Consider the following 26,238-nt stretch of genomic DNA (forward strand, 5'->3'; position numbering starts at 1 on the left):
GACTCAGAACTAGGACTAAGACCATGCTTGCTCCTTCTTTGCCATGGGGTCTGCTACTCTGCAGTTCCTCTCAGATAATAATCTCTACGATATTCTCATCATGTAAAGTTGATATGAACAGGACTTTAATTTCAGTAGGTGTGTTATGTAGTGCTGGGTCAATTTAACCAACGCCCTGCCCTGCCTGGCTTTTCAATTAGAGATGGATGGGAACTGTCCATGGTTTGTCATGCCATGTTCCTTTCTCCTCTGCTAGGAGGGCAAAAGGACCTCCTCTAATCTGGGGTTGGTTAGATTGGCATACTGGCAGTGCCCTCCCCTGGTTGTCATTCTCATCCATGTCTACTCCCTCCTTTTTCTTCCTTTTTCATCTTGTCTTTTTAATATCTCTGGTTTTAATATCTCTTTAATCTGTCCTCTTGTTTTTGTTCCTTTTCCTCTGCTTTCCTTCCCTTCCTCCTTTTCTCGTTTTCTGTCTTTTCCCTCTAGCCTCTGAGATAATTTACATCGGGCCGGTCAAAGGTAAGGTTTCTCCTGGTCTTCTGTCTGCTTTCTCCCCTCCTCCTGTTTCCCTTACCCTCCTCACCCCTCAGCTGGAGTGATGGTCTGGTCACCTGACAAGGCTGTATCCATAGGAAGCCAGCTGCTGCCCTTGTCACCTGACTGAGGAAATCAGCTGACTCTGGTTACATGATAGGCTTTGCCTCACTCCAACAGAACCAAGCTCACTAAAAACAGCTTTGCTCACTTTGTGTTTGTTTTGCTAGAAATCTGTTCACGTTTTGCTCAGCAGGTACCAGGAAGAGCCAATTTAAAATAAATAAGTGGTTAGAAGAAGGATGGTATGTCCACAACAATACATTCACCCAATTTCAAATGGACCACCCCCAACCCATATCCATACAGAAGCCATGTGTAGAAACAGAGACACTTTTATATGGTGACGACACCTCCTAGTTTACATCTAGGCGACAAAGCGCTGGGTGGTCTACCCCTCCAGACCCTAGCAGTCCCCAGTGAAAGGGGATGAAGGATTAGGAGGTGTTAACATAGTCGGTGCCCTTCAGACCATTTTCACTATCCTACTGAAAGTCAACGGCTGGGAGTAAACACATTGGCCTGACTGTTTTCTCTAGATGAGGGGGTATATACTGTTATCAGCTTTCCCTAGATGTTTGGGATTCCTCCTGTGACCATATGGGAGAGCAGCACTCTAGCTGACCTGCATTGCCTCCCTCCCTGCATTTATGAGTCAACCTTTATAGAGCCTTCTAGAAACCCTCGCTCTTCTCATGACTTCGACTGTATTAGACACACACATACAGTGGGGGGAAAAAAGTATTTAGTCAGCCACCAATTGTGCAAGTTCTCCCACTTAAAAAGATGAGAGAGGCCTGTAATTTTCATCATAGGTACACGTCAACTATGACAGACAAAATGAGGGAAAAAAATCCAGAAAATCACATTGTAGGATTTTTAATGAATTTATTTGCAAATTATGGTGGAAAATAAGTATTTGGTCAATAACAAAAGTTTCTCAATACTTTGTTATATACCCTTTGTTGGCAATGACACAGGTCAAACGTTTTCTGTAAGTCTTCACAAGGTTTTCACACACTGTTGCTGGTATTTTGGCCCATTCCTCCATGCAGATCTCCTCTAGAGCAGTGATGTTTTGGGGCTGTCGCTGGGCAACACAGACTTTCAACTCCCTCCAAAGATGTTCTATGGGGTTGAGATCTGGAGACTGGCTAGGCCACTCCAGGACCTTGAAATGCTTCTTACGAAGCCACTCCTTCGTTGCCCGGGCGGTGTGTTTGGGATCATTGTCATGCTGAAAGACCCAGCCACGTTTCATCTTCAATGCCCTTGCTGATGGAAGGAGGTTTTCACTCAAAATCTCACGATACATGGCCCCATTCATTCTTTCCTTTACACGGATCAGTCTTCCTGGTCCCTTTGCAGAAAAACAGCCCCAAAGCATGATGTTTCCACCCCCATGCTTCACAGTAGGTATGGTGTTCTTTGGATGCAACTCAGCATTCTTTGTCCTCCAAACACGACGAGTTGAGTTTTTACCAAAAAGTTCTATTTTGGTTTCATCTGACCATATTACATTCTCCCAATCCTCTTCTGGATCATCCAAATGCACTCTAGCAAACTTCAGACGGGCCTGGACATGTACTGGCTTAAGCAGGGGGACACGTCTGGCACTGCAGGATTTGAGTCCCTGGCGGCGTAGTGTGTTACTGATGGTAGGCTTTGTTACTTTGGTCCCAGCTCTCTGCAGGTCATTCACTAGGTCCCCCCGTGTGGTTCTGGGATTTTTGCTCACCATTCTTGTGATCATTTTGACCCCACGGGGTGAGATCTTGCATGGAGCCCCAGATCGAGGGAGATTATCAGTGGTCTTGTATGTCTTCCATTTCCTAATAATTGCTCCCACAGTTGATTTCTTCAAACCAAGCTGCTTACCTATTGCAGATTCAGTCTTCCCAGCCTGGTGCAGGTCTACAATTTTGTTTCTGGTGTCTTTTGACAGCTCTTTGGTCTTGGCCATAGTGGAGTTTGGAGTGTGACTGTTTGAGGTTGTGGACAGGTGTCTTTTATACTGATAACAAGTTCAAACAGGTGCCATTAATACAGGTAACGAGTGGAGGACAGAGGAGCCTCTTAAAGAAGAAGTTACAGGTCTGTGAGAGCCAGAAATCTTGCTTGTTTGTAGGTGACCAAATACTTATTTTCCACCATAATTTGCAAATAAATTCATAAAAAATCCTACAATGTGATTTTCTGGATTTTTTTTCCTCAATTTGTCTGTCATAGTTGACGTGTACCTATGATGAAAATTACAGGCCTCTCTCATCTTTTTAAGTGGGAGAACATGCACAATTGGTGGCTGACTAAATACTTTTTTTCCCCACTGTGTGTATATATATATATATATACACACACACACACACACACACACACACAGGCCATTTCTTGTTGAGATTGAGGTTAGTGGTTTGGCCTGCCTGCCTGCTTTTTCAGGCCAATGGGGCCTGGTCAGTGTGTGGGCTGTTTCTACGGCCAAACATACTGGACAGGCCAGCCAGCAGGAAATGTCATGGTTTCACATTGGTTATTTATGTCTTAGTTCAATTGTCAATGGCTTAAATCCGAATACAACTCAAAAAAATCATACACACAAACCTCTCTCTATACACGCATACTTCTCCTCCACCCAAGGAAGATCAATCTCTCCCTCCAAACACACATCCACCTTTTTCTCCTAAATGGAACACAAACAAAGCAGAGAGATGCTAGCTTTTAGAACCTTGCTGTCTCACTTTCGTGTAAGCCCCTCCCCCTCCACTGCCCCTCCCTATCCCCCCCTCCCTCCCTATATGTTGCTGGTTGTGCTGTATAGTTTGCTCTGTGCACCTTCCAGGTTGTGGACCATGTGACCATGATCGTGTGCACCATGTGCATGCTAAAGCGCATCATAATTCCCCAACAGCGTCGGCAGGGCATCAAGACCACCTGTCAGATCGGTGGTGCTACCAACCGCAGGCTGCAAGTGTGTGTTGTGGAACAATGTTCACTTTATTTTTGGAGGCACTTGTGCTTGGTACTGAATGTGTGAGTGTAGTGCATTATTTTGCAGGGGACTGTATTGTGACCGTGTTTTTATCATATTCAGTGTTTTGCTGGTATGGTACTTGTGATGTGTGTCTTTCTTTGTCTTGGTGGATGTCACTCACACAATTGGGATCATTTCAATTCAGGAAGTTAATTGAAATTCCAATGTAATGATATAAAAAAAAAAACTTGAATTGGAATTTCAATTAATCTCTCAAACTGAAATGGAATTGAGCCCAACATTCCTTAGTCTACCCCAGGGTACTAAACATGTGTTGTCTGGTTTGCAGGGAGCATCTACTCCAGTCCAGGTCTGTACAGTAAGACCATGACCCCCACCTATGACTCCAGAGACGGCAGCCCCCTGTCCCCCACCACCGCCTGGTTCGGAGACAGCCCCCTGTCCGAGGGCAATCCCAGCATCCTTGCTGTCAGCCAGCCAATCTCCTCGCCCGATATCCTGGCCAAACTCTACAAGCCCCAGTCCCTCCTGGACAAGGCCAAGATCAACCAGGGGTGAGTCGCCCTAATAATAACCATCTAGCACCAGTCTTGTCTACTGTACTGCAACTGGCCCCTGTTTCACAACTCTGTTACAACTCTGAGGTCATTTTGATTGTGGAACCTTCTCTCAGAAGTGTGACAGTCACTGTTCTGTCAATGATGATGTGTTTTATTTATCCTGTGTGTGTGTGAAGGTGGCTGGACTCATCCAGGTCTCTGATGGAGCAGGATGTCAAGGAGAATGAGGTGCTCCTCCTGCGGTTTAAGTACCACAGCTTCTTCGACCTCAACCCCAAGGTACAGTATGTGGAGCCGTTTTTCCATCAGATGAGACTTTAGGGTTTCTCTTGAAACTTTTATTGCGTTTCTCTGAATTGTGTAACAGCTTACACACCACACCACATGCAAAACATGCACACACACACTCCCCACCAGCCTACATCTGCAGCTAGCAGATTTTGGGGGGCGTGTAGAGGAAGTACCCCTCTGGGCTGTCCTGTTTTCTCAGCTGGACTGTCTCTGAGTGCTGTGTGTGGGTCTATGCTATGTACTTGTGAAGAGGCAGGCTTAGTGCCAGGGCTAACGCTATGTGTTCTCCCCCTTGCAGTACGATGCCATCAGGGTGAACCAGCTATATGAGCAGGCCAAGTGGGCCATCCTGCTGGAGGAAATAGAGTGCACTGAGGAGGAGATGATGATGTTCGCCGCCCTGCAGGTGAGACGTGTGTGTGTGTGGATGGATGTGTACTATAATGTGCAGTTCCACGCGTGTGTGTGTGTAGGTGTCATGTTAATTGGCCTGGTTGAAGACTGATTACTAAGCCCTCAAGTAGTTATCTTCTCTATGGGCTCACTGCCTGTTGAACAGAACACTGCGGAACAGCTAATGAATTGAATGGGCGTGTTGACCAGGGGTCAGACTTGGATGGGGTGGGTGTCTGGTCTGGTCTGCTGCAGTACTCAGAAACATGGTTCCCCTATTAAAGGGCAAATCCAGTACTTTTCGACCTCCATTTTCATTATCTCCGTCACAATACCAGTGTCTACATATGTGAAAACTGCGCATTTCTACCTTTTGTAAAAACATTAGAAAAACAGTGATTTTAAAACACTATGAGATTCACAGTGACGTGATGAGCAATAAAATATCCTCCCTCTGGCTAGAAACTCGTTGCAGGTTTTGAAAATCACTGTTTTTCTTAGTTTTAATCCTTCCCTGTGATGTCACAGAGAATCATTTTTTAGGACCTTTCTTATCGTTTTAACCACTGATCAAAGAAACACGCCATGTTCACATATGTAGACACTGGTTTGGTGCTGCCGATAATGAATATGAGGTTGAAAAGTGGCACAATTGTCCTTTAACTATATGCAGGGCCGCCCCGGGCTGCAATGAAACCAAATGATCCTGTCTGTGACACCTTAGCCTTAGCCCGGGGGCGGCCTGGCTATTTCCAAACCTCGTAAAGCCTGAGTGACAGGACCTGGGGGCGCCAGTGTGTCCTCACCCCAATGGGTAATTATAGAGTAACCACATCTACTAGTGCTGAGCGATTAGTGCTTGTTGAGGTCTGTTCGGTTTTGGTTCGATTATTAAACAATAAACACGTTTTTTGGGGTTTTGATTATTTATTTTAGTTTTTTTTAATTAAATGCATTGTGGGTTGAATGCTGTAACACAGAATAAAACAATTAATACAAGTCCCATGATGGTAGTGACTGCCCATTACTGCTTATCACTTATTAACCATTTATTCACATTATTTTAATAAAATATTTCAGTTGTGGGGCCTCCCAAGTGGCACAGCAGTCTAAGGCACTGCATCGCAGTGCTTGAGGCGTCACTACAGACCTGGGTTTGATCCCAGGCTGTGTCACAGCCAGCCTTGACTGGGAGACCCATGAGTCGGCGCACAGTTGGCCCAGCGTCGTCCGGGTTAGGGGAGGGTTTGGCCGGCCAGGATTTCCTTGTCCCATCGCGCTCTAGCGACTCCTTGTGGTGGCCGGGCGCCTGCAAGCTGACTTCGGTCGCCAGCTGGACGGTGTTTCCTCCGGACACTTTGGTGCGGTTGGCTTCCGTGATAAGCGAGCAGTGTATCAAGAAGCAGTGCGGCTTGGCAGGGTCGTGTTTCGGAGGACGCATGGCTCTCGACCTTCGCCTCTCCCGAGTCCGTAGGGGAGTTGCAGCGATGGGACAAGACTGTAACTACCAATTGGATATCACGAAATTGGGGAGAAAAAGGGATAAAAAAAGTACAATAAATACAAAATAAATATTTCAGTTGTGTATATTATATTTGTTGTATTTCATTCCAAGTAATCTCATCTCTATAGAGCTGCTGACTATGCTGTCTGACAAAATCACTATTTTAGTAGTTATTCAAAGTAAATAAGGCATACTTTTATGACTGCTGAACACCAACTATCAATCACTTAGATCATGTATTTTCAGGTAGAGATACCTTGCGAAGCAACTGCTCTCTATACTTCTCAATCGCGCATTTTTCTGTCTCTTCTCAACCTCTTCGTGTCTGCCCCACACTAACCTAACTTAGCAGGCGTTAAAAAAAAACGCACAGACTGGACAAGTAGGTGCACAATGGATTATGGTCATTGTAGTTAACTAAGTTTCTGCGCTAAACTATGTAGAATATTGGCCTGTTGGAAACTACAACTCCCAACAACATTACACAGTTCGGGCTTGATCTGATTTATCTTGAGAGAAACTGCGCATTGAGCTCACAGAAAAAAACTAAAACGCACAGACTGGACAAGTAGGTGCACAATGGATTATGGTCATTGTAGTTAACTAAGTTTCTGCGCTAAACTATGTAGAATATTGGCCTGTTGGAAACTACAACTCCCAACAACATTACACAGTTCGGGCTTGATCTGATTTATCTTGAGAGAAACTGCGCATTGAGCTCACAGAAAAAAACTAAAACGCACAGACTGGACAAGTAGGTGCACAATGGATTATGGTCATTGTAGTTAACTACGTTTCTGCGCTAAACTATGTAGAATATTGGCCTGTTGGAAACTACAACTCCCAACAACATTACACAGTTCGGGCTTGATCTGATTTATCTTGAGAGAAACTGCGCATTGAGCTCACAGAAAAAAACTGAAGGAAATGGAATTCAAATAATTGAACCAATATCTGTGAATTAGTTGTTTAAAAAACAAAAAATGACAGAAATGTTGATTTAATTGCTCAGCACTAACGGCTACTGGACTCACCCCACCACCACCGGATGGACCACCCACTCCAACCTGACCTGTAGCCTCCTACACATTCCTCTATAAGCTGTTAACTACCATGTTACGTTTTCCAACAGAGGCCGAGCCGTTTATTAATACACCATTGGTTGAGGTTTTAGTCTTTCGTCCCCCCCGAGGAGATGCTGATCTGCAGTTTGTTTGGATTAACAGCTAGCCTGTCGCTACCTGTCTGTTAGCACAGCTATCTATCACTCTCTCTTGCTAAGTTAAAGGTAGCTGTTGGAGTCATGGCTAAGGTTTCACTGATGAAGTCAGGCAGGAAGAGAAGGGGTGGGTTTATTGCAGTAAGAGTTGAGTGGTCTCTGTGTCCAGGGAGCTGGCTGGCGTTAGCAGGCTATCACCTGGATATGTCGGCGTGTCTAAGTATAGCGATTAGCCCGCCATGTCTAGCTCAGTAAACAGCCCCCAACTCCAACCCTATACACACAACGCACACACCAGTAGAACATGTCCCAGAAACACGTGTGCACCAGAAACACATGTGTGCACCAGAAACACATACACACATTCCCCCATCCCCCATGGTAAAGGCAGTGTCAGTGGGCGTCGGAGGTAGAGACATGGGGAGATTCTCGTTTGGGCAAAATTCTGTCCTCTCTCCTCGGTGACCTGGAAACCAATAAGTGGTCGAGTATTGTGTCAATTTGATAGTAGGCAAACAAAAGAGTGTCCTCCCCTCCTCGATAGCCACCTTTCATTGAGGATACTTATGTGTATCCTACTGGCGGAAGAGTTTTGAAATGTACCACACCCCCTTTAAATCAGCATTTGTTTTGTTAGGGGGGGAAAAATATGCACACATTTAAAAACAATATGCTACTTATTATTGTATCTATAAAATGTATTGCACAACTAACTTATTTGTTTTGGGATCACTCTACAAATTTTTTGGGATTCACCACTGTAAACATAATTAGCCTAATGATGCGCGAGTGGAGAAGGAGCGTCTCATTTCAAGCACATTTCCAAACACGTTCACTCTCCTCGCCGACTCTCCTCGATTAACTTTGGCCTTTTTCAAAAGGAGGCGAGAGAGGACGCAGGAGGTGAGCAAATCTAATTGAGAAAAGGCCATGGTAACATAGAGGGGGAAGCTTTTGTCCTACATTCTGAAACCCTAGCTGGCTATGGCCGCTTCCGCCACAGCGTCCTGAAATATGCCTCTCTTCCTTTCCCGCCCCCTCTACCTCTTTCTCACCCCCACACCACCTCTCTCTCTCTCTCTCTCTCTCTCTCTCTCTCTCTCTCTCTCTCTCTCTCTCTCTCTCTCTCTCTCTCTCTCTCTCTCTCTCTCTCTCTCTCTCTCTCTCTCTCTCTCTCTCTCTCTCTCTCTCTCTCTCTCTCTCTCTCTCTCTCTCTCTCTCGGCAGCTGTTCATTCATATGTCGAAGGGGACTAGTGGGAGGTGGGGTGGCTTGACAGTATAAATACCGTTTGTCAACAAGTTGTATTGAGTGTTGGTGAGTCCTAGGCTTAGTGCCACTGTGGGGTAGACCAGACCATGCTGAGACTGACTCTCTGTTGGTCCACATGATAATGAATGAATGGCCAGGCAAGGTCAGGGACTCTTCCCAATATTACAAACACAATTCTGAACAGACTAGATGGTATTTCCATTGTGAATCAATGTAGAAATGTTGCACGCAATGTCCCAAGTCTACACTACTCACATGTGCTTCTAGTAAAGACACATTTACAGTCAGTGCTGAGATTGCAGCATCTAGACCCTCCCACCCACTTTCTCTACTAAATCATACCCTTCCCCCTCAAAGCCACTCTGTCTCGACATGGTTGCTACACACTGTACACATGCTTTGTTTTACAGTCATATTTTTATGGCGTAGACCTGGTATTTACTGAAAAATTGTGTGATAATATGGGTATTTTCTGGTACTCACTTCAAAGAATTCAACATTGTTAACCAACAGTTAGTGCTTCATGGTGTGTGCTTCAATGAAACCCAAAGTATTTATTGGACAATGATCATGTTATTACCACTTTACCAACTCATATGCTATGAAAGGGACTGGGCAATCACTACCAACCTACATAGAAACGAAACCCAGTGGAGCAAAACAGAAAAGTGAAATGAAGTCATTTTTCTTTCAATATCAAACAGGAGACTCCATTGATCATGTGGTGTTGAAACGACATATGTCACCTTCATGGCATATAGGGTAAAGGACTGTAAGCTAAACCCTTCTCTCTCTGTCCCCCAGTACCACATCAACAAGCTGTCCATCATGTCGTCAGGAAACCACATGAACAACAGTGAGAAGGAGGTGGACGAGGTGGATGCTGCCCTGTCAGACCTGGAGATCACCCTGGAGGGAGGCAAGACCTCCAACACCCTGGTACAACACCTTACTGTCCTATACTAACCCCAACCCTAACCCTGTCAGACCTGGAGATCACCCTGGTACTACACCTTACTGTCCTATACTAACCCCAACCCTAACCCTGTCAGACCTGGAGATCACCCTGGTACAACACCTTACTGTCCTATACTAACCCCAACCCTAACCCTGTCAGACCTGGAGATCACCCTGGTACAACACCTTACTGTCCTATACTAACCCCAACCCTAACCCTGTCAGACCTGGAGATCACCCTGGTACAACACCTTACTGTCCTATACTAACCCCAACCCTAACCCTGTCAGACCTGGAGATCACCCTGGAGGGAGGAAAGTCCTACAACACCCTGGTACTACTTTAGTGTGTGGATTCCAAACCCACTGGCTCCAGGCCATCTATAAATCACTGCTAGGCAAATCCCCGCCTTATCTTAGCTCATTGGTCACCATAGCAGCACCCACCCGTAGTCTGCGCTCCAGCAGGTATATCTCACTGGTCATTCCCAAAGCCAACACCTCCTTTGGCCGCCATTCCTTCCAGTTCTCTGCTGCCAATGACTGGAACGAATTGCAAAAATCTCTGAAGCTGGAGACTCTTATCTCCCTCACTAACTTTAAGCATCAGTTGTCAGAGCACCTTACCGATCATTGCACCTGTGCACAGCCCATCTGAAATTAGCCCACCCAACTACCTCATCCCTATATTGTTATTTATTTTGCTCTTTTGCACCCCAGTATCTCTATTTGCACATAATCTCTTGCACATCTAGCATTCCAGTGTTAATACTAATTGTAATTATTTTGCACTATAGCCTATTTATTGCCTTACCTCCATAACTTGCTACATTTGCACACACTGTATATATATTTTCTGTTGTATTTTTTTGACTTTATGTTTTTTTACCCCATATGTAACTCTGTGTTGTTGTTTTTATCGCACTACTATGCTTTATCTTGGCCAGGTCGCAGTTGTAAATGAGAACTTGTTCTCAACTGGCTTACCTGGTTAAATAAAGGTGAAATAAAAAATTAATAAAAAAATAGTTCACTGAACATTACTTTACTGCAAGGCAAGAGGTTTGTTCAGAAGGCTAAATACTATAGTTGGTATCACATGATGTGGCCATTGTTAAATGTACCCCTCCCCAACAGACTGAAGTTTATACAGCTTATCTGAGGAAGTTGAAGCTTGATTACACAACTGTTTATTTTATATGCAACGCTGAGAGTCAAACTTGAGGTCATTGTTAGAGTTGTGCAGAATCCTGCCCTTCTCCTTTTATCAATAAACATTTGTTCTTCTCTTCTCTTCCTCTCAGGGTGATATCACGTCCATTCCTGAACTGGCCGACTACGTCAAAGTCTTCAAGTAAGTTCAATTACTGCTCCTGCTGTAGAAGGTGTCTTTAATCACAGATCTAGGATCAGCGTATCATCCTGAAATCTTAACTAGGGTTGCAAAATTCCATGAACTTACAATAAAATGTCCTGATTTTCCCAAATCCCGGTTGGAGGATTCACAGAATCTGAGGGAATAAGCAGGAAATCCGGAATCCTCCAACCAGGAGTTCTTGAAAACCAGGGAATTTATTGAAAGTTCCCGGAATTTTGCAAATCTACACCATTAGGGGGGAATTCAAAGCTGACCTTAGATCAGTGGCTAAGGGCCAACTAGCGAGTTCCTCCTAACTCTCCAGACTGCCTCTGTTAATTCCAATTTGTCTTTCCTTGATGTCTTCTAATGACAGGCCATGCGCCTTTAAAGAATGCATTGTCCCTGGGATGTTAAATATAATACTGGAGGAGCAGGAAACAAGGTTTGGACCCATATTGGAGGGCTGTTGTCTGTTCAGTATCAAGCTAGGCTGTGTGGATTGTGTTTGTGGACAGGATTGTTCACAGGGCCAGCTGATTGGTGAGGCTGAAGATGTAACAAAGTTTGTGTGACCACTGCGCTCAGAACAGGTGTGTCAACCAAAATGTAATAGAATTCCAAATGATGTAGCTAGTACGCACTCAAAAAGGAGATTCAAGGTTTCTTTTAGTATTTATTTCATTCAAGGGTAGGTAGATGGATGTTTCGACCTAAGGTTTGTTGTCTATCTACCTACCACTGAATGAAATAAATACTAAAAGAAACCTTGAATCTCCTTTTTGAGTGCGTACTAGCTACATAATTTTGGAATTCTATTACATTTTGGACCAGCAACACTATTTACAAATGTAACAAAAACACTGATAACTAGCTAGGTTTCCATCCAACTGGCGACAGATTTTCATGCGAATATTCTAAAATCTGCATGAAAACATTTTCCCACCAGAGATGTGTTTCCATCAAATTGACCCGTTGCGGATAAAAGGCTGTGCTTGATGACATAGTGCACATAAAAATACCTTTTGCGGTTCAATTCCCATGTACCAAAAAATAATTGTGTGTTATATAGCGAGTGTGCCCACTCTGGTCTTGGCATGTGCGCTCTAGCCAACAGCGTGCAGATACTGTAGGCTATCTGCACGCTGTTGGCTAGAGTGCACGTATAGCCTACATGATGAGATTATTATGGACAAACGGCAGCCAAGCTTTGACCATCATGTCACCAGAATAAGACCCTCAATATTTATTGGAAAGGAGCATCAAGCTCATCACCTTGCACTTTCACCACCCTGTGAAGTTTATCATAACTTATTTCAGTCTAATAGTCGTAGTTGGAGGACCACACATGTCATTGCGTGACTCCAAGTTTACTTTGATATGATGGTTGTTATATTAATATTTGCGCATAAAAGGGTTTCCAGCGACATTTCTTGCATAATTTATTTTACAGACACAAAAAGATCCCACCTTGTCTAGCATATTTTTTTTTCTCCGACATTTGGAAAGTTTACAGAATAGTTTTCTTATTCCATCAGGCCTGTCATTACTTTTTTTTTTTTTTTTTGACATATACTTTACTGGCATAAAAAGGTTGGATGGAAACCTGGTTACTGTGGTACTAAGGATAGAAAACACAGAAATATGTCAGGGGTTAAGAGGACGAGTAAAAAAAAAACTCCTGGCCCTAGTCATAGACTCCAACTAGGGCACAGAGTAATAGCTTATACATAGGCGCCCAGAGTTGTTCTTGGTCAGGTCAGCTGGTCAGTAAAAACTCTGGGCCCTAGTCATAATAGCCTTTTGGCCACAGGCCAATGCTGACAAGCAGCTAGCTCTCACAGCTTTAATAATGTTGTAAAAATATAAGCTGTAGACACATGGCATTTCCACAGTAATAGTCTTCCATTAAATCTCATGCCCAGAGTTGGCTCCTCCTATTCATGCTGCTGACTCAGTTATGGACCACTGAAGGAGGCTGAGAAAGCGCCCTCTCGCTCTCTCTCATAGAAAAAAGGGGGGTACTTTTTTCCACTTGAGGCTTGATGGTTCTCTCCTCTTGGTGTCTGGGGGTGGGTTAGTGTTGCTAAGCTATGTGTTTTGTGATTCAAGCAGGAACTGACAACCACCCTTGTCTCTTCTTCTCTCTCTCTCTCTACCTCTCCCTCTCTTCTTCTCTCTTCTATGTATTTTCCAGGCCAAAAAAACTGACACTGAAAGGCTACAAGCAGTACTGGTGCACGTTCAAGGACATCACAATTTCCTGCTACAAGAGCAAAGAGGAGGCTCATGGGACGCCCTCCCTCCAAATGAATCTAAGAGGTACCAGGACCACACACACACACACACACACACACACACACACACACACACACACACACACACACTGAAGAAGGCAACGGTTCCTTTATGACCTAAGTGTGTGTGATCCCCAGTGGTGTGTGATGGATGGTTTTGACCCCCTCGCGTCCCCTTCCTCTGTGAACTTTTCCTTGTCTTTGTAGGTTGCGAGGTGACACCAGATGTGAACATCTCCAGTCAGAAATTCAACATCAAGTTGCTAATCCCGGTGGCTGATGGCATGAATGAGATCTGGCTGCGGTGTGACGCTGTGAGTGTGGCTCTCTGGCTTCCTCTAGCTGCATGGAGGACCATCTGTCACAATGTCAAGAATGCAATACATTTACTCATGGTTTTACATTTAAAAGCGGCTTAGAAACATATTAAGAATGATCAGATTTGTGTCAATAGTTGGAGTGTAGGTGAAAATGAGCAGAATATTGCAGTTACCACATACAACGGAAAGTACTCTAGGACCTAATGAAAAGCCTTGCATATCATTGGCCTCAGCATAACCACCACCACCTCCTTCCCCATGCAGGAGAAGCCGTATGCCCACTGGATGGCAGCGTGCCGCCTGGCCTCTAAGGGGAAGACAATGGCAGACAGCTCCTATAACCTGGAGGTCCAGAACATTCTGTCCTTCCTCAAGATGCAGCACATGAACCCTGACCCCCAGTTCATCGCCGAGCCAGCCGTCACCAACGACATCAACTCTGAGTGCCTGGTGTCGCCGCGCTACCTGAAGAAGTACAAGAACAAGCAGGTAACTAGCCAGCGGCTGTGTGGAGAGGAGACCCCATCAGTGTAGACAATAGATGTTTGGACCATCACTCCCTGGATTCAAATACACATGCAGACTGATGCATATTGCTACACTACCAGTGAACTGACAAAAGCTATGGCAACAAAAAGCAACCCTTAATCATGTTCAGATGAGTTGATGTTAGTCAGGTGAAGGTTTAAGGATAGCCTTTGGTCCTCCATGGAGGCCGGATGGAGAGAGATGGAGGGGGAAGAGGGGGGCAGAGCAGTGTTCAAGGGGGAGGTTGTTGTTTACCCCCCTGATACTTCCCAGCTGGCCTGGGGTGCCTCCTGGCATCTGGGTTGTCCTGCACAGGAATGCAGTCTCCCTCCTCCTCCCTCTATCCCTCCCTCCTTCCCTCTCCAAGGGGAACCCAGGACAGCAGACCAAGCACTCGGCAGTCTAAAGGGAAGGATTGCCACAAGTCAAGCTCAAATGATATCTCCTTACTCTAATCGGCTTCCTTCCCTCATCTCCCTTCCGTCATTACCTCTGAAAGGAAGCTAGTTGACTGGATAGAGGTCCACCATGTTATTTTCACCCATCCATGTCCTGCCATATCTGTGCTCATGTAACAGTATTGCTTCCCTCCCTCTCTTCGGCCCAACCGGGGCTTGAACCAGGGACCCTCTGCACACATCAACAACGGTCACCCTCAAAGCATCGTTACCTATTGCTCCACCAAAGCCGCGAGCCTTGCAGAGCAAGAGAAAAAACTACTTAAAGGTCTCAGAGCGAGTGACGTCACCGATTGAAACGCTACTAGCGCGCCCCGCTAACTAGCTAGCCATTTCACACCGTTTACACTCGAAGGAAAAAGAGGAAACTAATATATTACTAAAGGTTATTGAGAGACACAGCCAGAGAAATAGAGACGCAACCTAAAGGAGTTGTCACAATGAGAACTCCGAAACAAACCACCAAAAGCCAACCAATGACGAGAAGTCACATTTACGCATTAGGCCCTCATAGGCAGAGATTCATTTACATTTAAGTTACAGGAAAATTGTGCTCTGTACTTAGCAAATTCCCATGTAAATAACAGGCTGACGTGTATACCGGTACAAATGAGAGGGGGAGTGGTCTTCCTGTGCTTACTCACTCAATGTGGTTCTGATTAAGCTGAATAGGAAAAGCGGGAAGTTCCTTTGGTGTGTGGTGGTTAAGTGATGACTCTATACTAGTCTGGGTTTGGACTGTAACCATAACTTCAGCCTGATGTGAATCTGGGTCGTCTAGAAAAAGAGCATAGGGAAAGACCACTCATAGTGTGTGAGTGCGAAGGGAGGAGAGGAAACTCATCAAACAGGAAATGTCTATCCAGGGTCGACATCCTAAAAACAGTCATTACCGTGTCTGCTGGATCACACTGGAATGGTGTTTCTGTCCCAAAAAAGGAGAAAAGGAGACATACTGGTTTATTCTGCATTGCTGCCCAAAACAGGATAGGTGTGTGTATAGTCTGTGTAGTGTGCGTGTGTGAGAGAAAATGGGCCTCCCCTTTGATCTCATAGTAGCACCCCTCCTAGCTTCTCTCCCCAGGCCTGCGGGTCTGTCTGTATGGGGCTGTGGTTCTGGCCCAGCTCCAGTCTCTATCTCAGTTCGGGGCTCTGAGCTCCAACCCAGCCCAGCTAGGCAGGCAGGGGATGTCCCTAAGGCACCACATGAAACACTCATCTCTGCCTGGAGAGGGCAACTGGCGGTGTGTTCATAGAGGGAAGTTTGTGTGTAGTGTGTGTGTGTGTTCTTCATGCAACTGTGTATGTGAGAGTGTGTGTGTACTGTATGCTTGTGGATATACAGTATGTGTGTGTGAGTTTGTTTGGGAGCTTCAGGAAATGAGTCCTGTCTGGGAATGCAGAGCGGGAAGCCAGGCTGGGAAAAGCCACTCTGTCAGCCACTCAGTCGCAGGTCAATGTTTTTCGTCGTGAATCTTGTTCTGGAGGAAGCTTTGCAGATTGGTCACTAGCAGGCACAGTCATAAAATCTGATTTTAAACCTAACTTTAACCACACTGCTAACCCTAATGCCTAACCCTAACCTTAAATTCAGAACAATGAATGTCATGAATTTCTACAATATAGCAACTTTTTTCTTTGCAGCTGGCCTATCTAAGTGGACATTTCTCAGTTCTGCCTCAATGACAAGACTCATGACAATAAATGTCAACCTTCCACTACGTCAGTCAGTCAGCTGTGCTGTGGGAAAGAGGCTTGCAAGGTGCTGCCTCTGCTCTTTCCTTTTAAAAAAAATGTTTTATACTTGACTTCCTGTCCTCTGACTCCCCCGATGTGACTTCCATGCTGCAATTCCCAGCGAATATGCACAGGAATTTATAGATCACTGTGAGTTAGGCTAGATGGATTCCTAACTTCCTAGCCAAACATACAGTTTTACATAAGAGAAAGCAAACTGGGCAGGCACAATAACAAACAACAGGATATTGCTAGATGACCTAATGCAGAGGGCTGTAGCGGTGTTTAGGTGAGCTGTGTGATGCCTTGGTATGTGTCCCCACCTGGTGTACATGAAGGGAATTGCATACACAAGATGAATGGCCTGCCGTACAGTACAGTAGCTACTTAAATCTAAAATAGAACAAACATTAACTGTCATAATAGCTCCAATGAAATGTTTCAAACTTGTAAATCAATGAAATCAGTTTGTAATAATTTGTGTCGTAAACCCTCTGTTTGCCCTGACATATACTGACTGTGACTGCTGCTGCTTTCTCTCCCTATGGAGACTGCTGCTGCTTTCTCTCCCCATGGAGCCTGCTGCTGCTTTCTCTCCCCATGGAGACTGCTGCATGATCCTGAAGAGATCAAAATGCTCCTGTTAATTTAGCCTGTTCTGATTATGCTACTTTGTTTTGAAGCTGTTTTCTTTGCTCAAAGGCCTTGTTCTCACCTGCTTGTTTTTCTTTGTTCTTTCTTTCTGTTTTCTCTCTTCCCTCCTTTTGCACTGTCCTCCCATCCCTGCCTGCCTCCCTCCCTCTTCAGCCAGGCTATATCAGGGACCTGGTAAGTGGAGATGGGTTTGTCTTCGGGCCATGTTTGATTTACCATATCAGTAGATCTGTAACATAGTCTCAATAGTTAGTTAGTTTCACCTTTAACATTAGAAAAACATAAACTGCCTGGTCAAGGGTGATTGCTAGCTAGTGTTTTGGTTTTGTCCGATCCTCATTTCCTCTAATTTCTCCTTCAACTACTAACACACTCTAAATGTGAAGCTAAAATAGTAAAGTGGTGAGTCTGTGTCCTGAAGACCCAGGTCAGCATCTGTCTGTCTGCTCATCTGTCTGTCTGCTCATCTGTCTGTCTGCTCATCCCACTGACTCATACACCGGGGTGGGGAGGCACTTCATTGGCCAGTAGACTGGCCTCTGGGGAGGGTCACGTATCTCAAATGTTTGTTGATACTTTAGTTTGGTTACCTTGTGTGCCTTCCTATATTTATGGGGAGGTGTGTCTTTGGGTTTGGGGGTTTATAGGGTGGTTATAGGACAGGGCCATGTGTGCACAGTAGACCTATGTCTGTGCAGGTGTGTGTCTAGGGCTTGGTTTCAGAGTGGTGGTGGTTTGTGTCTGTGATGTGTGTGTTCAACAGTCTTTCGTTGTGTGTTCATCAGATTTCGGCCCGGATCCTAGAGGCCCACCAGAACGTGGCCCAGATGAGTCTGATCGAGGCCAAGATGCGCTTCATCCAAGCGTGGCAGTCCCTGCCTGAGTTTGGCATCACTCACTTCCTGGCCAAGTGAGTCCCCCTCTCTTCTCCAGAGTCTCTTCATACACTCCTTTATCGAAATAACAGATCTCTTCCCCCAAGTCTCTTTGTCTGCCCATCTGCCTCTCTGTCTGTGTTTGGGCTTGTTCTTTTACAGCTAACAGAGATTTTATTGTCAGATTTCAAAGATGCGTGGTTGAAATCCAATAAGCTTATTACTTCCAATAAGCACATCCCAAGCTGTGAGCTCATTTCGAATTCTCTGTCATTCTCAGATTCCAGGGTGGGAAGAGGGACGAGCTGATCGGCATCACCTACAACCGTCTCATCCGAATGGACGCCAACACCGGAGACGCCATCAAGACCTGGAGGTTCGCCAACATGAAGCAGTGGAATGTCAACTGGGAGATCAAGATGGTATGGATTTCAGCTTATAGACCAGAAAATAAACAGTTTTAAAGACAGGGCATTCAATACTCTGAACACAGTTACCATCCATTTGTTTTAGCTTTATCATCTTAGCTTGGCATTTCACATGGTAAATACATTTTAAAAGGATAATCTCTGTTCTACTAAATTAATATTGTAGAATCCTATGGTTTTGACTGATCATCCTGTGCCCCTAGGTGACGGTGGAGTTTGCAGACGAGCCTAGCCTGGCCTTCATCTGTGCGGAGGTGGACTGTAAGGTGGTACATGAGTTCATCGGAGGCTACATCTTCCTGTCCACGCGCGCCAAAGACCAGAACGAGTCTCTGGACGAGGAGATGTTCTACAAGCTGACCAGCGGCTGGGTCTGAGTCTGACTACCTGACCCCCTGGGCCAGAGGTTGGGGTCAAGAGGGGAGGGAGGGTGGTGGCTAGATCATATAGGTTTATTTTATTTCTTATATATTTTTGGTGGTTTTATTTTGGAACCGTGCTTTAGAGCCCCATGCGGCCGCCCACTATCGCCATTGTTGTTAAGAAGCTGATACCCTTTATTTGTTGTTGCATTAATGCTAACAAAGGTTTTTGTAAACACTAATATTCTGCGCAACGCTGCAGCCCAGACTAACTCCAAACCCTGCCTGTGGCCCCCCCATCGCCCACATTATTTGACAGAAAGTTTTTATTTTTTCATGACCGCTCTCCACTCCCCCATCCCACCAATGCACTGGGGACATCAGCCTTTTCCTCAAGCAGCTATCACAAAGCTACGTCCATGAGAACCTATCACATGTCATCAGGAGACATCAACTCCATTCCAAAGACTATTTCTTAATTCCCCCCCCCCCCCTCCCCTTCTACTCTGACTCCCCTGAAGGAACTGATCAAATTGACCCGTCAGCCTCTCAGCTACGGCGTCATCATATTCCGACCAGACAACAAAACCATGTATCAGTGCTTATGAAGAATCACATTATTTATTTATCCCTGTTTTGTTTTCTGGTTTTAAAGTTGTCATTTTGGTGAGGTGTGGTGGTGTTCGGAGTCTTTGAAGTGGCCTGTTGTTGTTTGTGTACTGCCTGACATCCTGTGATATGATACTCTGTCTAATTTATGCTGCAGAGTGACACCTCACTCTCACGTGTTGTACATCCACATATTTACTCCATTTGGTGTAACTACAGGCAGTAGCAATCATCAAAGTAAGAGTATCGGCAAAACAGCGACACACTTTTACTTTCTCAGCAGAGACCTGAAGTGATATGAGGTCATTTTCTTCCGTCATTAAGGAAATGCTGAGGAACCCAGAGGTCATGGAGAGACTTGGGCACCGTGTCCTCTCCATCGATGAAGGATTTTCACTTTGATCTAACTAGTCCATATGAAGTCACACTTCGGCAGTAAGCACTTCTCCAGTATATGTGTGATCCCTGGTCACACTTTATTTGGATAGTCCGGATTTTCCATCTGTAGATGCTCTACAGCTGGTCACGCTATCAACAAGCTATATTGATAAGCAACTGCTTGCTAAGGTTACAGTTAGGGTAATGGTTACGTTTAGGATAAGGATTAAGGTTAGGGTTAGTAGATAGTTAGTTGAAATGTTACTGATAGTCTGTAGAGCATCTATAGATGGACTTCAAATAAAGTGTAACCTGATCCCTTAATGAATAAGCTGTAGTAGTTCAATTCATTGTTGTTTTTTTTCATTGTGTTTTTGTGTCTGAACATACCTCCAGTGACTGTCTCCTATCCTCTGTGTTCAGTAGCTCTATAGTAATCTGTGTGAAACACTACATACAACAGCTAATAAGTGCGCTTGGAGAGTTTAAACAGCCTTGGTACACACCTACAGTAGCGCTTCTCTGTCTGCATTAGTTAACATGTCAGCACAACAGGAGCTCAAGCAGGGTGAATGTCCTGTAGTTTCTTATCTGTAAACTGCTGAATAACCATGCCTTGTTCTCATAGCTACACTCAAGGTTGAAGGTGTCAGTGATCATCTAGAAGGGGTCACTCAAGGATACTCTGTTTGAGAAGGAATTTTAATGGGTTTCATGGGCAAGTTCTGAGGCAATTACTGAAAATGCAAATAAGAATGTTATTGTCATGGAATATGTGGTGCCATGAAAGATTGTTGCCCAAATGATTTGGCTCAGATACATGCTGCCAGCCACATAGTGTTGTCCGGTGTCCACAGCATGTCGGAAAGACCTCGGCTCTGCCTTGAGACTCAGACCCTTGCAATTGCATTGTGCATGTGTAGTACAGCTGGAGGGATACTACCAATAATAACAGCGTTCCCAAGTGCTGCCGCCTCTTTTACGTTGCCATTCTTTATCGTACACCGTATAGTGTTATTGTTCAGTACCCTTTTCACTATTACGCTCCAGCAATAGGTCACCAAGTTTGAAGAATGAATTATGCAAAGTCTTTTTTCTTTGTCCTCAGTATGAACGAACATTAAATGAAGTATTAGTTTTTTGTAACTAATGTAAAAACACAGGTTTTATAGAATTGTACAGTTCTTTTGTTGCTGCTTTTTTTCTTGTTGTGTATTTTTCTTTCCAGAAAAGGGGGGGAAAGCCATTTGTCAACGTTGTGTAGTATGAAAATATGTGCCTGCCAATGTTATTAGTCTTATAGAGTTTTTAACATGAATGAATATATATATATATTTATATATATATATATATATATATTTATATATATATATATATATATTTATATGAAGAAAACGCTAGTCTCAAACTCCAGGTTGGTTGGGATTTAACAACGATTTTTCTCACACTACATATTATTATTATTACTCAGAAATATTGATAAAAGTGCTTTTCAATGTACTTTTTTCTTGTTGCCTCTCCTATAAGCTGAATTACATGGATATTTTATTGCATTTATTTGGCACTGATCTTTCTCTCTAGCTCTGTAAACTACCACCAATGACACATCCCTAGGCTGCCAAACCCTTACTCTGCTGTTCAGTGCCTTTTCAAAAATATATCACTTCATTTTCAGATTTGATCACTATTGTAGCTTTTAACTGAATAATGTTTTTGGTATGAAGGAGACCCTTTTAGTTGAAGTAGACCTTGGAGTTTGAGACAAACGGCCGTATATGAACTGAAGTAAAATAAGCAAACTTAGCCTAGTTCTTTCCTATAACAGTTGTTTTTTGTTTTCCTCCAATGTCCAGAGCAGCAGTGCATGGCCGGCTGTTTTCAGACTGTAAAAAATGCATTTATTTAAAAAAAATAAAAGTAATTTTTATTTAAGTAAGTTTGAATTATAATATTGTACTTCAATGTTATGTGTTCATAGACCATTATGTTGATAGATACAGAATAGCATGGACAGTGTGATTTAATTGATATGCTTCTGACAGAAAGTAGAAACCCTCTCCTTCCTACTTATTCAAACATTGAGTAAGTGATGATCACAAATTACAGACCAGAAACCATCCATAATACCCGCTATAAAGCTACGGTATGGTATTTTCTGTCTCCACCAGAGGGCAGTATGTAACCATCTCTTATTCCACCCTCTGCAGCGATCACATCCAGGACTGGATCCAAACTTCTCTACAGGTCACTCACTGTTCTTAAAGCAGCTTCCATCATTAAAGCAGCTTCCATCATTAAAGCAGGTCCTCTGTAGCTCAGCTGGTAGAGCGCGGCGCTTGTAACGCCAAGGTAGTGGGTTCGATCCCCGGGACCACCCATACACAAAAATTTATGCACGCATGACTGTAAGTCGCTTTGGATAAAAGCGTCTGCTAAATGGCATATTATTATTATTATTATATTATTATTACTTGGCATCCATCAGAAACATAGCGGCAGATTGATGGGGAGATTAAATGAGTTTAGAGTGTTACCGTCCGTCTCCGTACCCAGGCTTTTGGCGCCCGATCCCCGCCGCGCCAAGGCAACCGTCCGTCTGTCACCTGCAGAGCATCTGGGGTGTGGAGGCAGGGTTGCCATGGAGATGGCGCACAGCCACCTGGTGCCCATGGTGTCTTGGCATCTTGTAGAGAGGGGTGGTGGGCTGTGACTCAGACAGGTGACATTGGTGGTGATTATGGGGGGACACATGGTGAGAGGGTTGGTGTGTCAGGCTATGTCTCTTGATTATACATTATGTGATTGTAAATGTTTTGAAAGAAAATTGTCAACATGCACATCACACCATGCGGTAAAGTTAGAAAAACAAAATGTATAGCGTTACGTAGTCTAGCATGTTCATGGTATCACAGTAACATCTGAGCGTGTCGTATCCTTTATGGTGACATTTGAGATAGCCTTCTTGGGCAATACATTAAAATCAAATCAAATTTGATTCAGTATCCCTCTGCTTGTCGACTGGTATGGTATCCACCCTCCAATCCAGTGCTGAGGTCAGATGAGGTGTGTGGTGTTACTGGTGTAGCTCTGGGAACAATGAACTCTACAGGAACATCCTGCCCTGTCCTTGTAATTGACGTGTCAGATTGACATAATCAGACCTCTGAGCATTAGGGGAGAAAACGGTGCATTCTTCTGCAGTAGCATTTCAAGAACTATTCAAAACACATTTTCATCGCTTCTTTAAGATGTCTGAATTTGTTTGGAGCACTTAACTAAAGCAGAAGTTGTTAGTGCGTGCGTGCATGTATGAGAGAGTGTGCGCTTACTATGTTTGTATATGCATGTGTGTTGAATCCTCTGCATGCCTCTGTCCTCACCTCATCTCACACCTATCCTGACTCCTATCCCGACATTCCCTGGGTCTTCTCCAGAGGGAGTATTCCCATTGTGTGTGACGCTGAATGGGAAGTTGGGAAGTGGCTGTCCTCAACCAGTCACCACTCCACCTAGTGTCATGGAACTCCTGTGACCTCATGGGACAACGGGGTGATGTCCACCATGATGAGAGCAGAAGGAGTAGGACACTCAAGGTTTAAAGAAAATGCACTCAGTTGAGTTTAATTGAATATAATTAAATTGAGTTTGAAGTGATTTAAATGATTTGAACTGATTGAATTCAATGACAGACACATATCTGACACCACCTGTAACCACTGATGTGCCAGCTGTCTTCCACAGTTCTTTACTTTCTAAGAAGTATATCTCCTCAGCTGTCTTCCTCATACCTGGTTAAGGTAATGGACATGACGGTTGATTCATTGGAACTTGATTGCCAATCAATGGTTGAATGATGTTTGTTAGCCTAGAAAGCAGATTGTACTGATGAGGTAGTTTATGAAACATCTACAGGTAGATCATAGTTTTCCTTGTAGGTTATTCTATGTATCAGGGTTTTGTTTTTTTCAAGAAGTCACAGACCTATGACTTTAGATAAGTCCAACATTCTTAACATCTTCTGTTATTAGCTGTCTGGAGATATTCAGCTTTCTACACACACACACACACACTCTCACTCATTGAGATTGATGTGTTTCCAATGTGTGTACTGCTTACATTCCCTCATTACTGCATCAACAGGCCAACTGTTTTATGCAGGCAACTCTAGTCCCCACCAGACCATTATAGGCAATAACCCAGTGGGCAATTAAAAACAGTAATTCGCTGGAACTGGTTATTTCACCTTACTTCCCATATTGGGGAAACATGTTTTTATTTTTGTTAATATGCTGCCTTTGTAAATACAGTGATTGCATTGTCATTAAAGAGCGACTACCCCTAAAAAGCAACTTCTCATTTTGAAAACTGCCTATGTGGCATCTAGGAGTCGGAAACATTTATTCAAGTGTCAAAGCCGACCACCCTCTGGGTCCATACTCTCCCCTATGTCAGATCATCCATTTCCAATTATCTATGATTAATTATCTGCCCCTTCAGATCCACTGACACATCTCTAACACCCTCACCATAGAAACATAATATGCAATAAGCTCCGTCTCCACCATTCATCCCGGGTTCCGGCACCCTGCGTCTGTCTCTACATTAGCCCCCTGCAGTGTGGATATGAGAGTGTCTCGATTTGACACTCACTCTGCCTGCAATAAAGACCATATTGGAAAATAGAATTGGATCCTCAGCTCCTTGTTATACCCAGGGGCTGTCTGGCCATTGGTCTGCTAAATTAGCTGGCCGGCCGGTTATCTGACATTAAAACAATAAAGGGGACAGAACTGAGTGGGTTGCTTCCTGCTGGGGACAGGGAGACGTAAGCCTATACCTCCGGCTGAATGACTGGTGTGACATATTGAAAATGAGATCTCTGCCATTGAAACAGGGACAGCAGAGGAAACGTCATCATAAGAACTGCACTGTATAGATGGTGCGATCTTCTAAGGATCTCATTCGTGCCAGACCATTTGATTGTGATTGTTAGAGGAGTGCATTGGCTATAACACAGTCTACTGTATAACCACTATAACTAATGTCCAGAGGTTTTCTTGGTCACGTCCCTAGTGATGGTTGTGGCCCTAGTGATAACTAATGGTGGATGTATCACAGCCCATTTAGCTAACACTATAGAAGTAATCGTCTACTGCAAGACATGGCTGAGTATTAACTTTGATACAGGGAGGACTATTCCTCTGAAATTCCTGCTTTCTCGTCTGAGTTAAACTGCTGCCTTCAGGCAAAGAGAGATTAATGGTTTTCGCAGTGTTGGCACAATGCACTATGCCCTGCAGGTGAGAGGGAATATGAGGAGACAGAAACTCTTTGGGAGGGTGCGTCTCATTAGTCTAAAGAGGCCTCTCCTCATATCCTTTCCTTCATCATTTGCTTTACACAGATGTGATATTTTAAGCTCAAGGAAGTGTAGAAGTGTTTTGTTGACCTTGGGTCAAAATAGGCCTACTTGTATTGAAGGTAAAAATGTGGAAAATCTGATCTTTCTGGTTTTGCTACATTAAAATGGAATCAAATTGGAGCGCTGGTCAATACACTTCCTCCTCCCATCAACCACACTCTTTCTTTAATTAACTATTGGTTTTTCTAATCAAATGGGGACTGATGATTAACTTTAACAAAAAAGTGTTTAATTATGTTTCTCACTGGCAACATGTAAAGCTTTCTTCCAGTTTAACATCAGTTATTCAGTGCAATGTGGTGCCCCACTGTTCAGTAGGCCTACACTGTATGTAGCTCAGTTGGTAGAGCATGGTGTTTGCAACGCCAGGGTTGTGGGTTCGATTCCCACGGGGGGCCAGTATGAAAAAAAAAAATGTATACACTCACTAACTGTAAGTCGCTCTGGATAAGAGCGTCTGCTAAATGACTAAAATGTAAAATGTAAAAAAATTGCTCTGCAATACATATATATTCTCCCAGATGTGTTTGTGATAACGTTCAAACTAATTTGTGAGTTTATGTTGAATTGCAAATTCTTCTCCTTTGCTGATAAACATGATTTATATAACATACTGGGATACAGCCAGTGTATGTACAGTTGAAGTCGGAAGTTTACATACACCTTAGCCAAATACATTTAAACTCAGTTTTTCACAATTCCTGACATTTAATCCTAGTAAAAATGCCCTGTCTTAGGTCAGTTAGGATCACCACTTTATTTGAAGAATTTGAAATGTCAGAATAATAGTAGAGAGAATTATTTATTTCAGCTTTTTTTCTATACGATTGAGGTCAGGGCTTTGTGATGGCCACTCCAATACCTTGACTTTGTTGTCCTTAAGCCATTTTGCCACAACTTTGGAAGTATGCTTTGGGTCATTGTCCATTTGAAGACCCATTTGCGACCAAGGTTTAACTTCCTGACTGATGTTTTGAGATATTGCTTCAATATATCCACATAATTGTCCTTCCTCTCCTCATGATGCAATCTA

General features: G+C 43.9%; 1 protein-coding gene across 4 annotated transcripts in view; it reads left to right on the forward strand.

Annotated features, from left to right (window-relative positions):
- LOC311103067 (fermitin family homolog 2) overlaps positions 1-21,715 on the forward strand; it is a 66,890-nt gene extending 45,175 nt beyond the window's left edge. For 2 of the 4 annotated variants that reach the window (XM_084144590.1, XM_084144591.1), the window contains exons 5-16: positions 3,915-4,140; positions 4,323-4,425; positions 4,736-4,843; positions 9,629-9,763; positions 11,085-11,134; positions 13,335-13,459; positions 13,642-13,748; positions 14,019-14,243; positions 17,285-17,305; positions 17,917-18,041; positions 18,287-18,428; positions 18,638-21,715. In XM_084144590.1, the coding sequence (XP_084000716.1) occupies positions 3,915-4,140; positions 4,323-4,425; positions 4,736-4,843; positions 9,629-9,763; positions 11,085-11,134; positions 13,335-13,459; positions 13,642-13,748; positions 14,019-14,243; positions 17,285-17,305; positions 17,917-18,041; positions 18,287-18,428; positions 18,638-18,811 (1,541 nt within the window). In that variant the 3' untranslated portion in view covers positions 18,812-21,715. The remainder of the gene's footprint in view (positions 1-3,914; positions 4,141-4,322; positions 4,426-4,735; positions 4,844-9,628; positions 9,764-11,084; positions 11,135-13,334; positions 13,460-13,641; positions 13,749-14,018; positions 14,244-17,284; positions 17,306-17,916; positions 18,042-18,286; positions 18,429-18,637) is intronic. The other 2 variants (XM_084144592.1, XM_084144593.1) reach the window with 1 other exon arrangement.
- Positions 21,716-26,238: the final 4,523 nt, after the last annotated feature.

Source organism: Coregonus lavaretus (assembly GCF_964263955.1).
Source record: "Coregonus lavaretus genome assembly, chromosome: 27".
Classification (NCBI taxonomy): domain Eukaryota; kingdom Metazoa; phylum Chordata; class Actinopteri; order Salmoniformes; family Salmonidae; genus Coregonus; species Coregonus lavaretus.